The sequence below is a fragment of the Cetorhinus maximus genome, chromosome 5, assembly GCF_964194155.1.
Source record: "Cetorhinus maximus chromosome 5, sCetMax3.hap1.1, whole genome shotgun sequence".
Lineage (NCBI taxonomy): Eukaryota > Metazoa > Chordata > Chondrichthyes > Lamniformes > Cetorhinidae > Cetorhinus > Cetorhinus maximus.
Genome location: NC_135883.1, coordinates 137326311 through 137350298, shown reverse-complemented (window position 1 = coordinate 137350298; position 23988 = coordinate 137326311). Strand labels below are relative to the sequence as shown.

At 42.2% G+C, this 23988-nt stretch overlaps 1 protein-coding gene across 3 annotated transcripts in view; it reads left to right on the top strand.

The window, feature by feature from the left end:
- Positions 1–23988, top strand: part of atg5 (ATG5 autophagy related 5 homolog (S. cerevisiae)) — a 207288-nt gene that overhangs the window by 1884 nt on the left and 181416 nt on the right. For all 3 annotated transcript variants that reach the window (XM_078542505.1, XM_078542504.1, XM_078542506.1), the window contains exons 2-3: positions 4641–4796; positions 15093–15220. In XM_078542505.1, the coding sequence (XP_078398631.1) occupies positions 4689–4796; positions 15093–15220 (236 nt within the window). In that variant the 5' untranslated portion in view covers positions 4641–4688. The remainder of the gene's footprint in view (positions 1–4640; positions 4797–15092; positions 15221–23988) is intronic.

Genomic DNA, 23988 nt, shown 5'->3' with positions numbered 1-23988 from the left:
TAGTAATAGAAAATATGAAATGTTACATCAGGAGGGGGAAGGTTACCTGGACAATTTAAGACCATAAGACATAGGAGCAGAAATTAGGCCATTCGGCCCATTGAGTCTGATCCGCCATTCAATCATGGCTGATAAGTTTCTCAACCCCATTCTCCCGCCTTGTCCCCGTAGCCTTTGATCCGTACCAATCAAGAATCTATCTATCTTGGTCTTAAATACACTCAATGACCTGGCTTCCACAGCCTTCCGTGGCAATGAAATAAGACAATAATTTATATTAATGAAAATGTTTGAAGCCTATTGCTGTGTCATTGCTGATCCGCAATGCCGTGACTCGGATTCGAACCGAGGTTGCTGCGGTTGTTCCTGGAGGCAATCACAGATCTTGAGGCCACACCTTGGGATAAATGTCTTTTGATTTGGTCAGTGGTCAGAGACAGGAGGGTGTACTGCGAGTGAGGCAGGTAAAGGGATTGAGAAGGTATAAGTGGAGGAGCCACAGCCCTTGCAATTGTCCAACAGTGGGTTTGAGATCCTTGCAACTTGTATGGATGAAAGTGGGGGCTATAGGGTGGATGAGCAAACTGACCATGTTACCGTGGAACAGGAAGTGTCAGGCAGTGACCATCTCCAATAAGAGAGAACCTAACCAACGCCCCTTGGCATTCAATGGCATTGCCATACTGAATCCCCCACTATCAACATCCTGAAGGTTACTATTGATCAGAAGCTGAACTGAACTAGCTGTACAAATACTGTGGCTACAAGAGCAAGTCAGAGGCTAGGAATATGGTGGCAAGTAACTCACCACCTGACACTCCAAAGCCTGACCACCATCTACAAGGCACAAGTTAGGAGTGTGATGGAATACTCCCCACTTGCCTGGATGAGTGCAGCCACTCAAGAAGCTTGACACCATCCAGGACAAAGCAGCCAGCTTGATTGGCACCCGATCCACAAACATTCACTCCCTCCACCACCGACGCACATTGGCAGCAGTGTGCGCCATCTACAAGATGCACTGCAGGCACTCACCAAGCCTCCTCAAACAGCACCTTCCAAATCTACGACTGCTACTATCTAGAAGGACAAGAGCAGCAGATAGATGAAACCCTTCCTCCCAGGAATCAGTCAAGTGCACATTCTCTGATGCAATTATGCCCTTTAAGTAAGCAGACCAAAACTGTACACAATACTCCAGATGTGGTCTCACCATCACCCTGTGCAACTGTAGCAAAACATCCCAACTTTTATATTCCATCCTCCTTGCAATAAATGACAAAATTCAATTTTTCTTATTCAGGCATGGGATGTGGGCATCACTGGCTAGGCCAGCATTTATTGCCCATCCCTAATTGCCCTTCAGAAGCTGGTGGTGAGCTGCCTTCTTCAATCGCTGCAGTCCATGTGATGTAGATACACCCACAGTACAGTTAGGGAGGGAGTTTCAGGATCTTGACCCAGTGACAGTGAAGGCTCAATGAAGAGTGCAGGAGGGCATGCCAGAGGAGAACCAGGCATATCTAAAATGAGGTGTCAACCTCGTGAAGCTACAACATAGGATTACATGTGTGCCAAACAGCAGAAGCCGCAAGCACCAGACAGAGTTAAGCGATTATACAACCAGTGGATCAGATTGAAGTTCTGCCACATCCAGTCGTGAATGGTGGTGGACAATTAAATAACTCGTTAGAGGAGGCGGCTCCACATATATCCCCGTCCTCATTGATGGGGGAGCCCAGCACATCAATGCAAAAGATAAGGCCAAAGCATTTGCACCAATCCTCAACCAGAAGTATTGAATAGATGATCCATTTCAGCCTCCTGCTGAGGTCCGCAGCATCACAGATGCCAGTCTTCAGCCGATTCGAATCACTCCACACGATATCAAGAAACGACTGAAGGCACTGGATACTGCAAAGGCTGCATGGGACCTGAAAATATTCTGGCAGTAGCATTGAAGATTTGCACTTCAGAACTTGCCACACCTCTTGCCAAGTTTTTCCAGCACAGTTACAACACTGGCATCTACCTGGCAATGTGCAAAATTGCACAGGTATGCCCTGTACACAAAAAGCAGGACACATCCAACTCAGCCTAGTCTCAGTCATCAGTAAAGTAATGGATGGGGTCATCAACAGTGCTATCAAGCAGCACTTGCTTAGCAATAACCTCCTCATGATGCTCATTTTGGGTTCTGCCAGGGCCACTCAACTCCTGACTTCATTATAGCCTAGGTTCAAACATGGACCAAAGAGCTGAACTCCAGAGGTGAGGTGAGAGTGATTGCCCTTGACATCATGGCGGCATTTGACAGAGTGTAGCATTAAGGAGCCCTAGCAAAACTGGAGTCAATGGGAATCGGAGGGAAAACTCTCCGCTGACTGGAAGACCACCCTGACTTGGAAATATATCACTGTTCCTTCACTGTCGCTGGGTCAAAACCCTGGAACACCCTCCCTAGCAGCACTGTGGGTGTACCTTCACCACATGGACTGCAGTGGTTCAAGAAGGCAGCTCATCACCACCACCTCATAGGCAATTAGGGTTGGGCAATAAATGCTGGCCTAGCCAGTAACACCCACATCCCATGAATGAATAAAAAAATGGAATTTTGTCATTTTTTGCAAAGGGAATGGAATATGAAAGCACTTCCCTCAATTTAGTCTACTGCATTCGCTGCTCCCAATGCGGTCTCCTCTACTTTGGAGAGACCAAACGCAGACTGGGTGACTGCTTTGTGGAACACCTTCGGTCTGTCTGCAAGCATGACCCAGACCTCCCTGTCGCTTGCCATTTCAACACACCACCCTGCCCTCATGCCCACATGTCCGTCCTTGGCCTGCAGCAATGTTCCAGTGAAGCTCAACGCAAACTGGAGGAATAGCACCTCATCCTCTGACTAGGCACTTTAGAGCATTCCGGACTTAATATTGAGTTCAACAACTTCAGATCATGAACTCTCTCCTCCATCCCCACCCCCTTTCCGATCCCCCCCTTTTCCAATAATTTATAATTTTTTTTTCTTCCCATTATTGTTAATTTTATTTCCATCCACTGTTTTATCTCTACCTTTTAGCCTATTTCGATCCCTTACCTCCCCCCCCCCCCCCCCCCCCCACCAATCCCCACTAGGGTTATCTGTCACTTGCTCGTCCTGCTTTCTACCCTTAATGTCATCATTAGCACATTCCTTAGCTAATATCACCATCGTCAACACCCCTTTGACCTTTTGTCTATGACATCTTTGGCAATCTCTTCTTTGCCTCCACCTATCACTGGCCCTCTATCCAGCTCTACCTGCCCCACCCTCCTCAACCAGCTTATATTTCACCTCATTTCTATGTTTCTTAGTTCTGATGAAGAGTCATATGGACTCAAAGCGTTAACTGTGTTCCTCTCCGCAGGTGCTGTCAAACCTGAGTTTTTCCAGCTATTTTTGTTTTTGTTTCAGATTTCCAGCTTTTGCTTTTATGAAAGTAGGGATGTTTTGCTACATTTGTACAGGGTGTTGGTAAGACCACTTCTGTGTACAGTTTTGGTCTGTTTACTTAAGAAAGGAGATAATTGCATTAGAAGCAGTTCAGAAAATGTTGACTTGACTGATTCCTGGGACGAAGTGTTTATCTTAGGAGAAAAGGTTGGACAAGTTGGGCCTGTTTCCGTTGGAGTTTAAAAGAATGAGAGATGATCTTATTGAAACATGTATGACCCTGAGGGGACTCCTGAGGGGTAAAAGCTCCAGAGGCTGTACTAAGGCTTATGTAACACTGATGTAACCCCGTTTAGGATACTGTGTTCAGCTTTTCCTACAAGGCACAAAACGTGTCCACATGCTTGGAAGGGTGCAGAGAAGTTAAGGCTGATCCCCCAAGTGTTGAGGATGAATAGAGGCAAAGGTTAGAGAAACTTAACCTGCACAGTCTAGAGTGAGGGTGAAGGTTGATCTCATTGTCATTTGTTATATTTATCTTCCTCAATGTAAACTTGGAGAGGCTAGAAGATTTATTTTTAATGCAACGGATGTTGGGACACACACTGTCTTGCTAGAAAAGTGATGGAATCAGAAGCCATAATCACTTTCAAAAGGCAAGTACTTGAAAATAGAAAAGATATCGGGAAAGGACAAGGTCGAGAGATTATATAGGCATGATGGACTGAATGGCCTCTTTCTGTTCTGGCTTTGAAAGTGGTTGACTAGGAATCTCTCCAGCTTTTACTGTCTGCTCTTGGTGTATGTTGGAAGGATTTACATGTTTATACTCATCCTATTTGGCAGTGTTATGAACGCACCTTCCTTTGCTATAAAGTCTTGGAATGGAACTTGAACCCGGAGCTTCTGGCTCAGAGGCAGGGACGCGACAAGATCTTCCTAGGCAAAATGTTAAGGTTGTTCAAATGTGGCTGCATGCTATAATGGGTAGATAGTGTATGGATGAGGGGGTGTAAGGTGGTTCTGGGGAATATGTGGGTGTACAGTTACCCATTACTCAGGTTCTTAAGTATGGTCATGCTATTGTAAAGAGTTTGTCCTGAGTTAGTGGGAGGAGGGGACAAATGTTGATGAACACAAGGTCATTGTTTGCTAATGTTTTGCCAACTGAGTGTATACTTACTGTTTTTTGTTTTTGCCCCCAAAGCTTTGATAGACACATCTGTCTATATGTGCTACATTGAGCGTTGGAAAAATGACAGATGACAGAGATGTATTACGGGATGTTTGGTTTGGAAGAATACCAACCTGTTTCACGTTATCTCAGGATGAAATAACTGAAAGAGAGGCTGAACCTTATTATGTAAGTATGAGGAAAGAAAATGTCTCTGCTTTATGGAATGGGGCAAGTACTGTTCAATATGTGACCTGCGCATTCAGTGTAACCCACTTATAATGTATACAATGTCTTATACCCATCTCCAGGTGCTTTTAGATGTTCTATTAATAATTAGGGATATTTAAACATCTAATGTTGCTTTTGGCATTGTTTCATATTAAAATATGGTGAGCAGTTTATTTGATAAACAAGTGCTGTATTTGCGACATGGGAAGGTTTCTTTCTTTTGCCTCCTGTTGGTTACCAGTTCACTGTTCCCTCTTTTATCTATCCCCTGATAGAAGCAGTCGGCCCTTTATACTTTCAAATAACATTTGATATCTGGTCTTGAGCGAGGAGGATAGGACACTTTCACTTTTGCTACCTAGTGTTGGCATGAAGCATTTTCCATGCCAAATACATGAGCCAAAGCAAATCTCTCCTCCTGTACCTAAATTTGCTGTTAATTCATCCTTGGAGCATCCATTACTGCACTGGTTTGAACAGTTTTCAGATTCTGCTCAAAGGCATCTTAATGACTGGGTGCGCCAAAGTGCTTTATAGCTGATGAAGTACTTTTGAAGTGTAGTTTCTGTTCTAATGTAGTAAACACGACTACCAATTTGTGCACAGCCAGCTCCAACAAACAGCAATGTCATACTGACCAGATAATCTGTTTTTGTGGTTTTGATTGAGGGATACATATTGACCAGGAGACTGGGAGATAACTACCCTGCTATTCTTCAAAATCGTGCCATAGGATAGTTTACATCCACTTGACAAGGCAGAGAGTGCTTTGGTTTAATGTCTCATCTGAAAGGCGGCACCTCCAACAATGCAGGACTCTCTCAGTACTGCACTGGAGTGTCAGTCCTAATATTTGTGCTCAAGTGCTGGAGAGCGAATTGAACCCAAAATCTTTTGACTCCGAGGTGAGAATGCTTCCAATTGAGCCTTGGTTGACACATTAGGAAGCATTGAGGTTGTATGAACACATTCCAATCCGAATTATTGAATGAAGGCTATTCAAGATGAGGTTTTCATTTTGTTGGTCTGTGCTAATCCATTGTGTTTGTTACTCTGCTCATGGTTACGTGAGGGAAGAATGGGGAAGTTGAGGATGGGTCAAGGCAATAGTACAGCATAATGACATGGGGAATGATAACCAGAGCGTGACAGGTGAGGGCAGGGTTTACAGATATAAGAGTGTACCAGCAAATTTATCAGAGTCCTTTCCGGTTGTAACAAGCAAGGTGGACAAAGACGTACCAGTAAATGTAGTGTATTTCATTCAGTAAGGTGCCACATATAAAGTTACTACACAAGCCCTGGATATGTCTTGTCCCATCAACAGGACAGACCCAGCAGAGGTGGCGGCACAATGGTATACAGTCGGGCCGGAGTTGCCCTGGGAGTCCTCAACATTGGCTCCGGATCCCATGAAGTCTCATGGCATCAGGTCAAACATGGGCAAGGAGACCTTCTGTTGATTACCTTGCACCGTCAGGACTCACTGGGGATTGTGAGCTGCAATAGCAAGCCTCACTGCTCCCTGAGCCGCAACAAATGTGAAGAAGTTTGATTAGCCCACCTAATTGTTTAATTTAGGTTAACAGAATACAAGCACCGGGTTTGTAAACTTATTAAGTTAATAACTGTTCATCGAACAATTATCTTTAACCAGTGGCAAAAGAAAGAACTATGAACTGCTAATTTCTAACTCTATAACCCAAACTCTATCCCTTAAATCCCTATACATACACGTACAAGACACATAAGGCACACGAAAACATGGATTTTAAGGATGGGATAAAACAGTTCAATAGCACCAATTCCAGAGTACAGAATTTGATGGGTTGATTTCGATTGATGCCTTCCAAATTCCTCTCAGTTCTTTGTTGACACGAGGTGGTCTTCCAGCACTTTCAGTCTTTAGTTCACTGGTTGAGCACCTGCCTTTCAATGCCTCTAACAGTGATTTTCCCCTTTGCTTCTTGACAAGGGTTTTCAGAGAGAGAGAGCAGGTTATAGCGATATGAGTAGAAAAAGTCAGCTATTATTGTAGAATTACTGGAATCTTATGCACACAGGAGAGAGAGGCTTTATGTCTTTTTCCTTTCAGGCTAGGAGCTATTCTGCTGTACTGTTCTCACACAAACCCTGGTCACCTAGTCAGGAGCCAGTTAAAACGTTGTTGCCAGGCAATTCCCAATTAGACCGGACTCCTCTTCGACACCATCCTGTCTTTGATGGCACACTCTGTTCCAGGACAGCAACATTGTATATATTCCTCACACTGTTCCAGTAGACATGCCTTTCAAACTGTAGACATTGTAATTTTAATCCACAGTCCAACGGAAATAAAATGATATGTTCTTTACAGCACCGCCCTCCCTCACCTGATGAATTAGTGCTCCTCTATGTTGAACACCACTTGGAGGAAGTACTGAGGGTGGAAAGAGTGCAGAATGTAGTCTGGGTGGGAGACTTCAATGTCCATCGCCAAGAGTGGCTTGGTAGTATCTCTACTGACCGAGCCCTAAAGGACATAGCTGTTAGACTGGGTTTGTGGCAGGTGGTGAGGGAACCAGCACGAGGGAAAAACATACTTGACCTCATTCTCACCAACCTGCCTGTAGCAAATGCATCTGTCCATGACAATATTAGTAGGAATGATCACTGCACAGTCATTGTGGAGACGAAGTCCCGCCTTGACATTGAGGGTACCCTCCATCATGTTGTGTAGCACTACCATCGTACTAAATGGAATAGATTTCGAACAGATCTATCAACTCAAAACTGGGCATCCATGAGGCGCTTTGGGCCATCAGCAGCAGCAGAATTGTACTCGGAACATAATCTATAACCTCATGGCATGGCACATTCCCCACTCTACCATTGCCATCAAGCCAGGGGATCAACCCTGGTTCAATGAAGAGAGCAGGAGGGCATGCCAGGTGCAGCACCAGGCATACCTAAAAACGAGGTGTCAACCTGGTGAAGCTATAACACAGGACTACTTGTGTGCCAAACCACATAAGCAGCAAGTGATAGACAAAGCTAAGCGATCCCACAACCAACGGATCAGATCTAAGCTCTGCAGTCCTGCCACATCAAGTCACGAATGGTGGTGGACAATTAAATAACTCACCGGAGGAGGCAGCTCCACAAATATCCCATCCTCAATGATGGTGGAGCCCAGCACATCAGTGCAAAGCATGAGGCCGAAGCATTTGCTACAATCTTCAGCCAGAAGTGCCGAGTGGATGATCCATCTCTGCCTCCTCCTGAGTTTCCCCAGCATCACAGATGTCAGTCTTCAGCCAATTCGATTCACTCCATGTGATATCAGCCCAGTGATAGTAAAAGAACAGATTCCTAGTCAGGATGGTGTGTGGCTTGGAGGGTAGCTTGCAGGTGGTGGTGTTCCCATGCATCTGCTGCTCTTGTCCTTCTAGGTGGTTGAGGCCGTGGGTTTGGAAGGTGCTGTTGAAGGAGGCTTGAAGAGCTGCTGCAATGCATCTTGTATATGCTACACACTGCTGCCACTGTCGGTGGTGGAGGGAGTGAATGTTTATGGTGGTAAATGGGGTGTCACTCAAGCGGGCTACTTTGTTTTGGATGGTGTCGAGCTTTTTGAGTGCTGTTGGAGCTGCACTCATTCAGGCAAGGAACTTAGGCAAGCCATCTAACCATCGCCCCTTGATGTTCAATGGCATTACCATCACCACTATCAACTTCCTGGGGGTTACCATTGACCATAAACTGAACTAGACTAGCCGTATAAATACTGCGGCTACAAGAGCAGGTCAGAGGCTAGGAATCCTGCGATGAGTAACTCACCTCCTGACTCCCCAAAGCCTGTCCACCATCTACAAGGCACAAGTCAGGAGTGTGATGGAATACTCCCCAATTGCCTGGATGAGTGCAGCTCCCACAACACTCAAGAAGCTTGACACCAGCCAGGACAAATCAACCCACTTGATTGGCACCACATCCACAAACATTCACTCCCTCCACCCCGACGCACAGTAGCAGCAGTGTGTACCATATACAAGGTGCATTGCAGGAACTCACCAAGGCTCCTTGGATAGCACCTTCCAAAACCACGACCACTACCATCTAGAAGGACAAGGACAGCAGATGCAAGGGAACACCGCCACCTGGAAGTTTCCCTGCGAGTCACTCACCATCTCGATTTGGAAATATATCACCCTTCCTTCACTGTCGCTGGGTGTATCAGAACTCCCTTTGTAACAGCACTGTGGGTGTACCTACACAACATCGATTGTTCACCACCACCTTCTCAAGGGGAACTAGGGATGGGCAATTAATGCTGGCCTAGCCGGCAAAGCCCACATCCCATGAATGAATAAAAAAATAAATAAATTCTTGGAGTGTGTACGAGATGTTTTTTTAGATGAGTATGTCGAGGGAACAGGCTGTCATCGATTTGATATTGTGCAATGAGAAGGGGTTAATTAATAATCTTGTTGTGTGGGCTGGTTTAGAGAAGAGTGACCATAACGTAGAATTTTCTATTAGGATGGAAAGTGAAGCAGCCCAATCCGAAACCAGGGCTTTAAATCTAAACAAAGGAAGCTATGAAGGTATGAGGGGTGAGTTGGCTCTGATAGATTTGGAAACTACATTAAAAGACATGACAGTGTATGGGCAATGGCTAATATTTAAGGAGCAATGCATGCATTGCAGCAGTTATACATTCCTTTCTGGTGCAAAAACACATCAGAAAAAGCGGCCTAAGCATGGCTAACAAAAGAAATTAAGGATAGTATTAGACTCAAAGAGGAGTCATATAAAGTTGCTAGAAAAAGTAACAAGCCTGAAGAATTCAGCAAAGGAGGATCAAGAGGTTGATTAAGAGGTGAAAAATAGAGTATGAGAGTAAACTTGCAAGGAACATAAAAGCAGACTGTAAAAGCTTATATAAGTATGTTGAAAGAAAAAGATTAGTGAAGGCAAATGTAGGCTCCTTGCAGTCTGAAACGGGAGAATTTATAATAGAGAACAAAGAAATGCAGAGCAATTAACCAACTGCTTTAGTTCTGTTTTCACAGAGGAAGACACAAATAACTTCCCAGAAATGCTAAGGAACCAAGGGTCTAGTGAGAAGGTGAAATTGAAACAAATTAGGATTACTGAAAAAAAGGGACTGAAAAAAAAATGGGACCGAAAGCCGATAAATCCTCAGGGCCTGATAGCCTATACCCCAGGGTACTAAAGGAGGTAGCCATGAAATAGTGGATGCGTTGGTTGTCATCTTGCAAAATTCTATAGATTTTGGAACAGTCCCGGCAGATTGGAGGGTGGCAGATGTAACCCAACTATTTTTTTTAAAAAAGGAGGGAGAAAATAGAATTACAGTCCGGTTAGCCTAGCAACAGTAATAGGGAAAATGCTAGAGCCTATTTTAAAGGATGCGACAACAGGACACTTAGAAAATATCAATGGAATTAGATAAAGTCAACATGGATTTATGAAAAGGAAATCATGTTTGACAAACCTACTGGAGTTTTTTTTGATGATGTAACTAGCAGAATAGATAAGGGAGAACCAGTGGATGTGGTATATTTGGATTTTCAGAAAGCTTTTGATGAAGCCCCACATAAGGGGTCAGTGTGCAAAATTAAAGCACATGGGATTGGGGGTAATATCTTGGACATGGATTGAGAATTGGTTCGCAGACAGGAATGCCAGAGTAGGAATAAGTGGTTCTTTTTCAGAGTAGCAGGCAGTGACTAAAGGGTACCACAGGGATCAGTGCTTGGGCCTCAGCTAATCACAATATATATCAATGATTCAGATGAGGGAACCAAATGTAATATTTTCAAGTTTGCTGATGACAAAACTAGGTGGGAATGTGAGTGGTGAAGAGGCTTCAAGGCGATTTAGTGACTGAGTGGGCAAATACATGGCAGATGCAGTATAACGTGGAAAGTGTGAAGTTATCCACTTTGGCAGGAAAACAGAATGGCAGAGTATTACTTGAATGGTAATAAATTGGGAAATGTTGATGTATAAAGGGACCTGGGTGTCCTTGTACACCAGTCACTGAAAGCAAGCAGTTAAGAAAGCAAATGGTATGTTGGCCCTCATTGTGAAAGGATTTGAGTACAGGAGCAAGGATGTCTTACTGCAGCTGTACAGGGCCCTGGTGAGGCCACACCTGGAGTATTATGCGCAGTTTTGGTCTCCTTACCCAAGAAAGGATATACTTGCCATAGAGGGAGTGCAGCAAAGATTCACCAGACTGGTTTCTGGGATGGCAAGATCATTGTATGAGGAGAGATTGGGTCGATTAGGCCTGTATTCACTGGAGTTTAGAAGAATGAGAGGGAATCTCATTGAAATGCATAAAATTCTGACAGACTGGATCCAGGGATGCTGTTTCCTCTGGTTGGGGGGCTGTCTAGAACAAGGCAAGTTTCAGGTTACGGGGTAGGCTATTTAGGACTTAGATGAGGAATTTAGAGGGCGGTGGACCTGTAAAATTCTCTACCTCAGAAGTCTGTGGAGGGCAAGTAACTGAATATACTTATTTTACTCTGATTTTAATTGCTCCAGCGTTGGTGGCTGTGCCTTTAGTTATCTAGGCCCTAAGCCCTCAAATTCCTTCCTCTTTTCTACCTCTCTCCTCCTCTAAGATGCTACTCAAAACCTCACTTTGGTTGTGTTTTTGGTCATCTGCCCTAATATCTCCTGTAGCTTGGTGTCATAGTTTATTTTGTATTGGCCCAGTGAAGTGCCTTGGGTGTTCTCCTTATGTTCTGCCTTAAATGTAATCAAAGTTGTTTTAAAATGCTCTAGCAAAACACCTTGGGACTTTTTAAACTATGTTAAAGTTTTTGAATAAAAGCCAAGCTGGTGTCATAATCTCTTGTTGCACCAACTTTCAGATAGTGGAAAACACTCATCAGAAAATGTGATTTAAGCTATAAACTACAATTTAACTTTATTGAAAATAGAAAATCAAAACAACAGGTTTTCGCTTATAACTCCAAGTACAAAAAAAAGACACATTGAGATATTTTTCATATTACAGAGCCAATAACTTGTACATGAGACTGAATGACTGACGCCTGTTCCTAAAGTTTCTAGAAATGGTGCTTTTTAAACTAAGCTGATTAAATTAATTTACAGATTCCCCAACTCCACCAGCCACTAAACAAAAACAAATTTTGCCTTTCTCCTTAATGGATTGCCTGTCAGCTAGTCAGCCTGTTCAGTGATTTATAAGTCTGCTTTGGAATTAAAATGTATTTATCTCCTGAAAGTATGAAAAGTCATGGTTATCATCTGGCTACAGTAAATAAAATTTGAATTGCCACCCACATATCGAATCTTTTTTTATATGTACGGACTTTTCTAATTAGAAATGCGATGGATCTGCTTGTTCACAGCGAGCTCCCCATGAACAATAGCTTCCACCTCCACTGCTGTGAAAAAGCGAACACCATATCCTATAATGTAATGTAGTCATGTCAGTATTTCTCACCATTACTCTCATCTTTATTTCATAGAATCATAGAATTGTTGTAGCACAGAAAGGCCAGCTGGCTGGTTGGTTGTCTCTGTGCCGATTCTCTGCAAGAGCAACTCGCGTAGTCTCACTCATCCTGTAGCCCTGCTAGTTTTTTCTCTTCAGATAATTGTCCTTTAGAAATCCACAATTGAACCTGCCTCCACCATGTTCTCGGGCAGAACATTCCAGATTTTAACCACTTGCTGCTTGTAAAAAAGTTTTTCCTCATGTTGTCTTTGTTTCTTTTGCCAATTACCTGTGCCCTCTGGCCTTGATCCTTCTACCAATGGAACAGCATCTCCCTATCTATTCTCTCCATAGCCCTCATGATTTTGAATGCGTCCATCAAATCCCCTCTCAACCTTCTCCAACGAGAATATCCCTGGCTTTTCCAGTCTGTCCAGGTAACTGAAGTTTCTCATCCCTGGAACCATTCTTGTGAATCTTTTCTGCAACCTCACAAAATTCCTAAAGTGTGGTCCCCAGAACTGGAGTGGCAGCTGAACCAGTTATTTTATACAAGTTTATCATAACTTTATGGTTTTTGTACTCCATGCCCCGATTAACAAAGCCCAGGATGCTCTGTGCTTTGTTAACCACTCCTTCAACCTGCCCTGCTGCCTTTAATGATTTTTGCACATATACCCCAGGTCTCCCTCTTCCTGCACCTTCTTTAGAATTGTACCCTATATTTTAAGTTGCCTCTCCTCACTCTCGGTCATTAATATGCATCAGGAAAAGCAGGGGCCCTGACGACAACCCCTCGGAAACCTCTGATAAACCTTCCCCCAGTCTGGAAAACAACTGTTCACCACTACTCTGTTTCCTGTTACTCAGTAAATTTTGTATCCATGTGCTACTATTCTTTATTCCATGAGCGATAACGTTGCTCACAAGCCTGTTGTGTGAGACTATGTCAAATGCATTTTGGAAGTCCATCTACACCACATGAACCACATTACCCCCATCAGCGCTCTCTGTTACCTCATCAAGAAATTCAAACAAGTTAGTTAAACACAATTTGCCCTTGTGTTCCGAACAAGAGTTATATTGAACTTTGTCCAAGTGACTGTTAATTTTGTCCTGAATTTTTTAAAAAGCTTTCCCACCACCAATGTTAAACTGACTGGCCTAGTTATTGGGTTTACCCTTGCACCCGTCTTTGAACAAGAGTGTAACATTTGCAATTCTCCAGTCCTTTGGCACCACTCCTGCATCTTAAGGAGGTTTGGCAGATTATGGCCAGTGCAAATTAGCTTCTCATTTACCTTTTATCTCAATTTTTTTCTCTCTCCTCTCTTCCCAGCCATTCTTCTCTCCAAAGAAAGCAAAATAATGGTGCAAGTTTAGTCCTTTACTAGCTCAGGTGAAAGATTGGAACCCTGAAACTCCACTTAGGACGTGGAACAAAAGTAGATAAGGCTGGTGGATCTTCTCATGAACATCAGAGAGTCCAGTTTAAGTGGAGGAATGACTCCAATACTTTGCTCATTAATAGGATAAGAATCTTAGATTTGATTGCATTCAGGCCAATGATGTTGCAGTGTTGGCTTGTAGGAGCCATTGGAGGCCATGCTAAACCTTTCTAAAACACTGGCTTGGGTCTCGCATGGAGTATTATGTCCAATTTTGGACAGCACACTTTTGAAAGGATGTCAAGGCCTTGGGAGGGTGCACAGGAGATTTACTAGAATGGTGCCATGGATGTGTGATTTCATTTATATGGAGAGACTAAAGAAGCTTGGATTGCTCTCCTTAGAGCAAAGAAGATAAAGAGGAGATTTTAATAGAGGTGTTCAAAATTATGAAGGGTTTTGAGAGAGGAAAGAAAGAAAAACTGTTTCTAGTAGTGGAAGGGTCGGTAACCAGAGGTCACATTTGGCAAAAGATCCAGAGATGAGAAAAGGAGAAATCTTTTTTGCACAGTGAGTTATAATAATTTGAAATGCCCTGTCTGAAAGGATGGGGGATGCAGATGCAATAACTTTCAAATGAGTTTGGATAAATGCTTAAATGGAGATAATTTTCAGAGTTATGGACAAAGGGCAGGGCAATGGGACTAAGTGGTAGCTATTTCTGAAGTGCCACACTGGCACAATGGACCTCCTTCTGCCTTGCATCATTCTAAGATTTGACACATGCTGTTATAATAGATCCCTCTAGCACAGAAAGACCTGAAGAAAGTTTATAACAAGCTTTTTTGTCTGCACATATAACCACAGCATAAATATATTTAGATTCCTCTGAAAATGATTTAAGGATATAAGAAATGCTGACGGTACTGAGTTGGATGCCATGCCTTCCCAAAAGGAGGGTCAAAAAATTGGATAGTGAGCTTTTGCCAAACCACACGAATATACATCCTTACTGCCTCAAAGAGAAACATTGATCATACATGATTTGGGAGGACATAAATGCAGACAGATGTACTTTCCTTGAATTAAAAAAAACACAATTTAAAAACAAGTAATGATTAAAAAGATTGATATCAGCAGCAGTACATTTTAACTGGTTTTTGGAAAAGTTTGGTTTAAGCTTCTAAGTAACAGGTAGATTTTGATTTTCAATATTCATGGCACTAATTGGGTATGGTATGTTAGAGATTTTCCAGACTGGTCATTTCAACAGAACTACCTCCCTACTGTGCGATTCCCCCCCATCCTTCCCTCACAATAAAAGCCTATCAGACTAATGCCAATTTTTGACACCTAGAAGTAACTTGCTCAATTTCTTTTCAGCTGCTTTTACCAAGAGTGAGTTATTTGATGCTGGTCACTGACAAAGCTAAAAAGCACTTCCAGAAAGTTATGAGACAAGAGGATGTGGGAGAGATGTGGTTTGAATATGAAGGAGTACCTCTGAAGTGGTGAGTTTCTGTTTAATATGATTTCTAGCTTCTCCATTGTAAAGTTTACAATGGTGGTTGGCTGTTTGGTCTCTGCCATTGACGTAGGTTCTTCAACATTGGAGTTTTGTACTCCATTAAAATACTTGTAACTCACTAGAAAGCGTACTCGGAGCTACTTAAAAAAAATCAGCAACTGAAAATCGATTTGTATTTGGAATAAGTCTGCCTACAACATAGCACATTTACACTTTTATTTAGATTCTGAAATTGCCCCCAATATTTTAAAACGATTGCTGTTGTAATATTTTATCTTGGGTATGTTAACCTAATATGATCTAAATTCGTTAGTATTGGGATTAGAAAGTTCCTACACATTATTTCTCTTGTCAGTTATCCAGTTATACTAGTTGTTCATGTAACTGAGTTGGTACTAAATATTTGTTTATAGAATATTTGAAGCAACTTGGTGCCTAATTGTCCACTACCATTGTGACCCAGCACTGAGAGTTGCTCCCCATATAATTCCTCAACAGGAGCTCGGTGAGGTTGGAGGAAGATAGGTGAGTGGGACTTAGTAGAGATAAGGATATAAACAGTGGGACTATTGAGTCTCTCTCTTCCTTCCTATCTCTTGCCCCCTTGATAAAAGGGGAATTTGTATTCTATGGCTTTTTTTCCTGTTCATCTAATCATCAAAAAACATGAACTCATTGCCTCAATACTATGATCAAGATGTGCTGCATCCTAACGTAAGGAGGTGTTGAGGCCAATAGCATTTAAGGGGATGCTACATAAGCACATGAGGGGAGAAAGGTGTAGCAGGGTATGCTGATGGGGTTATACGAAGAGGAGTTGGAAGAAGCAGATTGCTGGCACGAATCAGTTGGGGGGAAATGTCCTGTTACTATATTTATATATAAAAATAAATTTTACTATTTAAGTGACTCCTTCCTATTAGACCGTCAGTTGCCTTAACAAAGGGGCACATTTGAAAACTCTTGAATTGTGTGTAAAGAACTAAGTACTATAAGATTGTAATATGTGTGTACTTTACATATACTTTTGCACTAACTGTTCTAAATTCATAGTAATGCAAGCAAAGGGTGCAATATTTTCTGTGAACGTTATTTGACACTGCAATAAGAGATGAGAAATGCATGATTGGTTGGAGTCATACCTAGCAGAAAGGAAGATGGCTGTGGTTTTTGGAGGTCAATCATCTCAACTTCAAGACATCATTGCAAGAGTTCCTCAGGTAGTGTCCGAGGCCCAACCATCTTCAGCTGCTTCATCAGTGACCTTCCTTTCTTCTTAAGGTCAGAAGTGGGGATGTCACTGATGATTGCACAATGTTCAGGACCATTTGCAACTCCTCAGATACTGAAGCAGTCCATATCCAAATGCAGCAAGACCTGGACAACATCCAGGTTTGGGCTGACAAGTGGCAAGTAACATTCGTGCCAGACAAATCCCAGGCAATGACTGTCTCCAACAAGAGAGAATCTAACCATTGCCAGTTGACACTCAATGGCATTACCATCACTGAATCCCCCACTATCAGCATCCTGGGGGGGGTTACCATTGACCAGAAACTGAACTGGATGAGCCATATAAGCGCTGTGGCTACAAGAGCAGGTCAGAAGCTAGGAATCCTGCGACGAGTAACTCACCTCCTGACTCCCCAAAGCCTGTCCACCATCTACAAGGCACAAGTCAGGAGTGTGATGGAATATTCTCCACTTGCCTGGGTGAATGCAGCTCCTACAACACTCAAGAAGCTTGTTGCCATCCAGGACAAAGCAGCCTGCTTGATTGGCACCACATCTACAAACATTCACTCCCTCCACCACCAATGTATGGTAGCAGCAGTGCTCCTTAGACAGCACCTTTCAAACTCACAACCATGACTATCTAGAAGGACAAGGGCAGCAGATACATGGGAACACCATCACCTGGAAGTCCCTCTCCAAGCCACTCACCATCCTGACTTGGGCATATATTGCCGTTCCTTCACTGACGCTGGGTCAAAATTCTGGAACTCCCTAACAGTACTGTGGGTGTACCTGCACCACATGGACTGCAGCAGTTCAAGCAGGCAGCTCACCACCACCATCTCAAGGCCAATGAGGGATGGGCGATAAATTCTGACATAGCCAGTGAAGCCCATATCCCTTGAAGGAATAAAAAAAATTACATACCTAAAATCATAAATCGAATGGGAAAAATTAATTGATTCAATATTATTGAGAATAGCAATGACTGTAATGTATTTTGGTATTAATTGTATGTATTCCTCTTTTCAAGGATTTATCTATGCCCTTTAAACTTCAGCTTTCTAATCACTTTTTAATTTACTTATTCAAGGGATATATGCGTTGCTGGCTGGGCCAGCATTTGTTGTTCATCCTTAATTGCCGTTGAGAAGGTGATGGTGAGCTGCCTTCTTGAACCGCTGCAGTCCATGTGGCATAGGTACACCCACAGTGCTGTTGGTGGGGGGGGGGGTTCCAGGATTTTGGCCCAGCGATAGTGAAAGAACAAGTTCCTAGTCAGGCTGGTGTGTGGCTTGGAAGGTAGCTTGCAGGTGGTGGTGCTCCTGTGCACCTGTGCACCTGCTGCTGTTATCCTTCTAGGTGGTAGAGGCCGTGGGTTTGGAAGGTGCTGATGAAGGAGGCTTGAAGAGCCGCTGCAATGTATCTTGTATATGGCACACACTGCTGCCACTGTGCGTCAGTGGTGGAGGGAGTGAACGTTTATGGCGGTGAACAGGATGCCAATCAAGCAGGCTACTTTGTTCTGGATGGTGTCAAGCTTCTTGAGTGTTGTTGGAGCTGCACTCACCCAGGCAAGGAACTTAGGCAAGCCATCTGCTTGTGTATGATTTCAAAAAGTATTTCTCGTGAGTCAGGCCTTGACACAATCCTGAGGAAGGTTTTTATCCAGATATGTATATAATTGTTTAATTAAAACACAATTAATTGAATTAACTCAGTCTAGAGAGAATGCTGTTTTTAACAAGTTTCTTTACCAGCAAAAGCACCATAAAGGGATAAAATTTGCTCAAAGTTTTTCCTCCTCCATGTACAATGCCCTTACTTTGTTTTCATGACATAAAACAAATATATCAGCTGGATAACATAGCAGCAAGCTGAGAGAAGCTTGGTAAGAGGAAGGAGTTGTGATTATTTGAAACAGGTTAAGTATTTTGATCATAAATTGGAAGACACAATTGGGAAAATAAAAATGGGTTTCATAATTGACAGATGGTGATGGATGTTGGGGATGCTAATTGTCTGGGAACAGTCCTTCTCGTTCAGTGGCATGTACATCATGGAAATTCTGAGAGTTGTATGAATCTGATGTTCATCCACTGGCTCACTTCTGTGCCGCACACTCAGAAAAGGTGTTGGAAAGAAAATACATCTTGGCCATTATTTTCTACAAATCCATGTATGGTAGCACATCTTCTGAAAAGATATGGAAGTTATTTAGTGGATACTGAAGAGAAAATTCCATTTTTTTTTGGGAATGTATTTGCTGAAAGGGGGCAGGTTAGCTCAATTGTGTGGTACTTAATAATGCTTTTGGAGCCATACTGTTTCATCCACCATACTGACTGTGGTAGTTCTTGGGGCCTGCCCCTTCTCCTTGCCCCATTGTAATATCCTGGCATTGAGATGTGTAGAGAGCCATGGACAATGAGGACATGATTTGAAGAGAGAGACTGACCAAAAGGGTGGTGGCAGCAGATTGGATAGCAACTTTGAAAAGGCAATTTAATATTAACTTGAAAAGGAAAAATTTGAAGGACAGTGGGGAAGGAGGAGAGGAGTGGAACTCTTTGGTAATTCATTCAAAGAGCTGGGGCAGAATGCTCCCTTCTGTGCAATAAGATATGATGACTGATGTTGGGTCCTTTAAAATAACCTACAAATTGTAGGTTATTGTGTAGCTATAATTAAACAGGGCTTTGTGTCGCAAATCATAAATAAGTGGAAAGAACTATCTTACGACATGAAAAAATGTAACTTCGATAAAATTTTGTCCTGGCAAAGCATGTTTTTTTAAAGTAAACTAAAAATTGACGGAAGAAGCGGACAGGCTGTTGAAGTGTTTTCTCCAAGTGAGTTAGTGTAATGCCATGCAATGACAATGCTTGGGAAAATGTCTGAACTAGCACATTTAGCAGAAAACCGATTTTCAAAGGTTATCTTTTTGAAGCCAAAGCAGACCAGAAAACTGTGTTTAGAACTTAATACACTGGTTTTGATAATTACTAGTTAATATTCCTGCTTTGGGTCCTGATGATCTTTTAGCCCATCCGTCAGGATATCCCACAGATAAGGAGAGGGTCAGCTCATTTGATACACAATTTGAAGATTAAGGCAGATTTCAGTAACACAAGATGCAGAACTATGATCATAAAATTATCAATATTCATTTAAACTGACCAATACATATAGCAAGCAAATTGCATTAACATTTATTGTGCTCACTATATTCAGTGGGACTGTACAGTAAAATCCTGTTGGATGATATCAACTAAATGGACCTTGAGCATCCCTGTGGCATGGAGCAAGAAAGTTGGCCTGTGTTTCTACTTCTGATTACAAAGCATTGCCTCTCATGGATCGGTTTAAATGTGATTGTTAGGACATACCGCAGCCAAGGCCAACACACTCCTAATGTTAAACAACCTGTTAAGTGTCTACGAGTCTAAACGGAAAATACCAGCCTGCCTTTTCCCTTTAGAAGTGCTTTCTCACACTCTATGTATATATGTATGTTTGCCATTAGATGGTGCTAGAGTATCATGTACAAACTAAACCACCCTGCACAACACAAGTTTGGTCAATACAAAAGCAAAATGTTATGGGTGGAATTTTATGGCCCCTTCCGCCGGCAGGATTTTCAGGCCCCGCTGAAGTCAATGGACTTTTGAATAGCTCACCACATTTTACGGCCCCGCCCCTGCTGTGGTAGGGCCGTAAAATTCCAGCCTATGCATACTCGAAATCTAAAATAAAAACACAAAATGCTAGAGATACTCAGCTGGTCAGGCAGCATCTAGTGGAGGGAGAGAGACAGAGTTGACATTTCAGGTCGATAACCTTTCATCAGTATTTTTGTTTTTATTTCTTTTTAATGTTCTTCAAACTCAGCCTAGAGTGAAGATGTGCAAGACGCCCTTCCCCCCCACCGCAACATGCACATTGCAGTACAAGTAATGGCCAAACATGATTTTTTTTTTTGTTAGCAGGGGAGATTTGCATTGACAGTTGCATAATTAGCTGTTACTGTTGCATCTGGTAACCTAACATTTGTCCTATAGCTAGATAATCTAGTTTTATTAAATCTATCAAATAATAACATTTGTATGTAAAGGAAATTTACCAGAAAACATTATGAAAACAAGGATAAATATTAGCTTTTCAAATTCCAATATTGACGGTATTACATACAAGGATTATATTTATTTATAACAAGTTCTGTTGAATGACTATCAACATAACTGGTGTGTGTTAGTTTGTGGTAGGTAGTGATAGAGCAGTTGATGAGGTGAAGCCTGGTGCGTTGTCAGCTGGCACATGATGACAGAAAACTGATGTAGGTTATTTAGTAACATTTCAGGCTGGAGAGTTCGGAAATTTGTGATCATATTGGGAGGGAAACTGGTGGTTTTTCAGGTGTAGTCTGTACAATCTATTAACATGGGCAATGAATTGGTTAGTGGGTAGGAGATAGAGTCGGAATAATGGCTGTGTACTCCAATTGGCAGGATGTGACAAATGGTGTCCCTCTGCCATCTGTATGGGAGACCTCAGCTTTTTATGATATTTATTAAAAAAAACTGAATGAACGAATAGAGTTTGCTGATGACACTTAAGAGCTCAGTAAGTAAGGCGGGAGTGGTACGTTACAAAGGGCTATTGATAGATTAAGTGAATAAATGCCATCAGCCACAGTATTGATTAATGTGGGGAAGTGCGATGCCATCCACTTTGGACCTAGGAAAGGTAGATCAGAGTATTTAAATGATCAGTTTAGAATTGTGGTTGAACAGTAATGTGGTCTATGCACAGAAATCACTAAAGTTGATGGATAGATACATATAATAATTTAATAGTCTTAATGCACTATTAGTCTTTATCTCATGGGGACTGGAATACATGGGTGATGGATGAACGAGACTTTACGTGAATTAGTCTATGGGCAGCAGAGTTTTGGGTGAGCTTAAGTTTATGGAACATGGGAGGCCAGCCAGGGGAGTGCTGGAATAGTAAAGTGCCGAGGTAACAAAGACATCAATGCGGGACTCAGAAGTGGAAGAGGCAGGGATGAAGTTAAGTGATTAAGGAGTAGGCGCTCCTGGTGATGGAGTGGATATGTGGTTGGCAGCTCATCTCCAGGCCAAATAAGCTGCTAAGATTGCTTCTTCCCATTCACCCCTTCAGGCAATACTTTGGGCAGATAACAGCCTCCCCACCCACCATCTTCCCCATGTCTTCATTGCCTTGTATTTTCAGTCTGTTGTCCAGTCCCATGGTGAGACAAGAATTTTGGGCTGCAAGAGCATGATTTCATATTTCAACAAGGTGAGACAACTGGGTGTTAAGTGGTCGTGAAGTATTAATGTGACCAGTGTGTGATTTCTACCAGTACCTAAACAAAAGCAAAATACTGTGGATGCTTAAAATCTGAAATAAAACCAAAATCCTGGAAATATTCAGGTCATGCAGTATCATGGAGAGAGGCAGAGAGTTGATTCTTCAAGTTGAAGATCTTTTCAGAGCTACACCAGTACCTGATGTTCTGAATAGGAATGGTGTTAAGTGACAACTGACAGTACAATCCCTATAGATTTTCAGTTCATTTAACGCCTATGCATTTTGCCACCCATGCATTTTGCACCTTGCACATTAACCTAAATTGAGCTCAGAGCATCTGGAAAACAGCTAATTTAAAAAGCTGAGATCAATGTGGTTACTAAATTCCTCTGCATTTCACACCTTGCACACTTCAGCTGAATGCCAAGTGGAGAAAGTGGCTAGGATAGTTTTATTAGTAGACAGGAGTGAGAGAACGGTACAGAGCAGAACTGATGATGGTAATGCCAAGAAAATGGATGAGACGGTTTGTATTTGAGAGTGAGCAGTGTTTTTCTCCATGTGTCCTGCCGAGGAGTCTGGCGGTGTCAAACTCATTTTATACAGTATGCCTAATCTGATATCCTGGCACTTGGCATGGACCACATTCAGCTCATGTTATTTCAATAGAAATAGATAAAAATAAAACATACCAGTGCTTGGTTGCAATATAAGAAATCAAATCCAACTCCAGGTCTCTTACTCAGCAATGCAGGTACACTACAGCTACAATCAGCTTTTGTTCAGCCGGTGTCCCATTTGTCTAGAGCTTCCATTAAGCTGTTGTGTCTGCACCAATTCCACAGAATTCTGTTATGCAAATGTTGTCATCCACTCCATGGGTGAATGCTGCTAGCTCAGCTACATCAGTGCTTTTATCCATCATATTTTAAAAAGCTGCAAATAACTTTGCTTCATTCTGCAGTTGACTGTTTAGATTCTGAGCTAAATTGTTGATTCGCTCAGCAAAGTGGTTCTTGAGAGGCTGCCATTTGTCAATGTAGACATGCTATTTCATGCAGTTCCTTTAAAATTCTGCCTCAGAAAATAGTTTTGCAGGCACAGTTATTTCAAGGGCCTTAACTTTTCTGACACTTGTACTTGCACTTCTCTCCTTATTTTGCTTCATAGTATCTTTGAATGTTGCATTATTTTTCCACAGCTACCCTTTGCTTACAGATCAAGCATGAGCACTGTTCATTAATGTTCCAAAGAAATACAAAATTCTCCATTTTTCTTGCTTTCTATTCGTGTAGCAAATGAACATAAAAGCCAGTGCTATGAGATGCTGAATGAATAAAACAATGAAGATTGGCGAGAAAATAATCCTTTCTCATAAAGTTTCATGTTTTTGCTTTCAGAAAAACCTGTCCTTTATTGAGCCATTAACACTTCCTCTGGACTGTACTGCCGTTACCACTCCTTTTGCCTTAACCTTTCCTGCCCTCTAACCTATCCCTGATCTTCCTTTTTGTTCTATCTGACTCCTCCCCACCACCGCCTCCCACTCATTCAACAGCATAAAACCCATCACATTTCTATCTCTGTTCAGTTCTGAAGAAGTCATATTGGATTTGAAATATTCACTCTGTTTCTCTCTCTGCAGATGCTGCCAGACCTGTTGAGTTTTTCTAGCACTTTGTTTTTGTTCCAGATGTCCAACGCTGCAGTATTTTGCTATTTAACTATTTCAGTACTACTTTCCTTCATTAAGCATTAATAGTACAAATCTATGTATCAGTCTAGCTTTATTTTAACAGTCAGCCCTGGGCCTGGGAAATGTATGTAAACATCAATGTAAAACACACTCATCTGAAACACAATCTGTCTATGCAGCAATGAGGATAAACCCGAACACCACTGACCATGCTCTATAGCTGAAACTCTTTCGAGTTATCAACAGTCACAGATTGCAACTCTTTTTCGAGTACAATCACAGTTCTTGGTTTCCGGGAGTGGGACATGAACCCACAACCCTCTGATTCAAAGGCGAGGGTGCTATGAACTCTGAAAGGGAAATGGAAAATCTGCACGCTTAATTTAAAGGGACCTGGCTTCAACCAATCAATTGTCAATTAAGATGAAATTGCATTCTTGGAATACAGATTAGCAACAGAAGAGATGATGAGGCCCAGAATT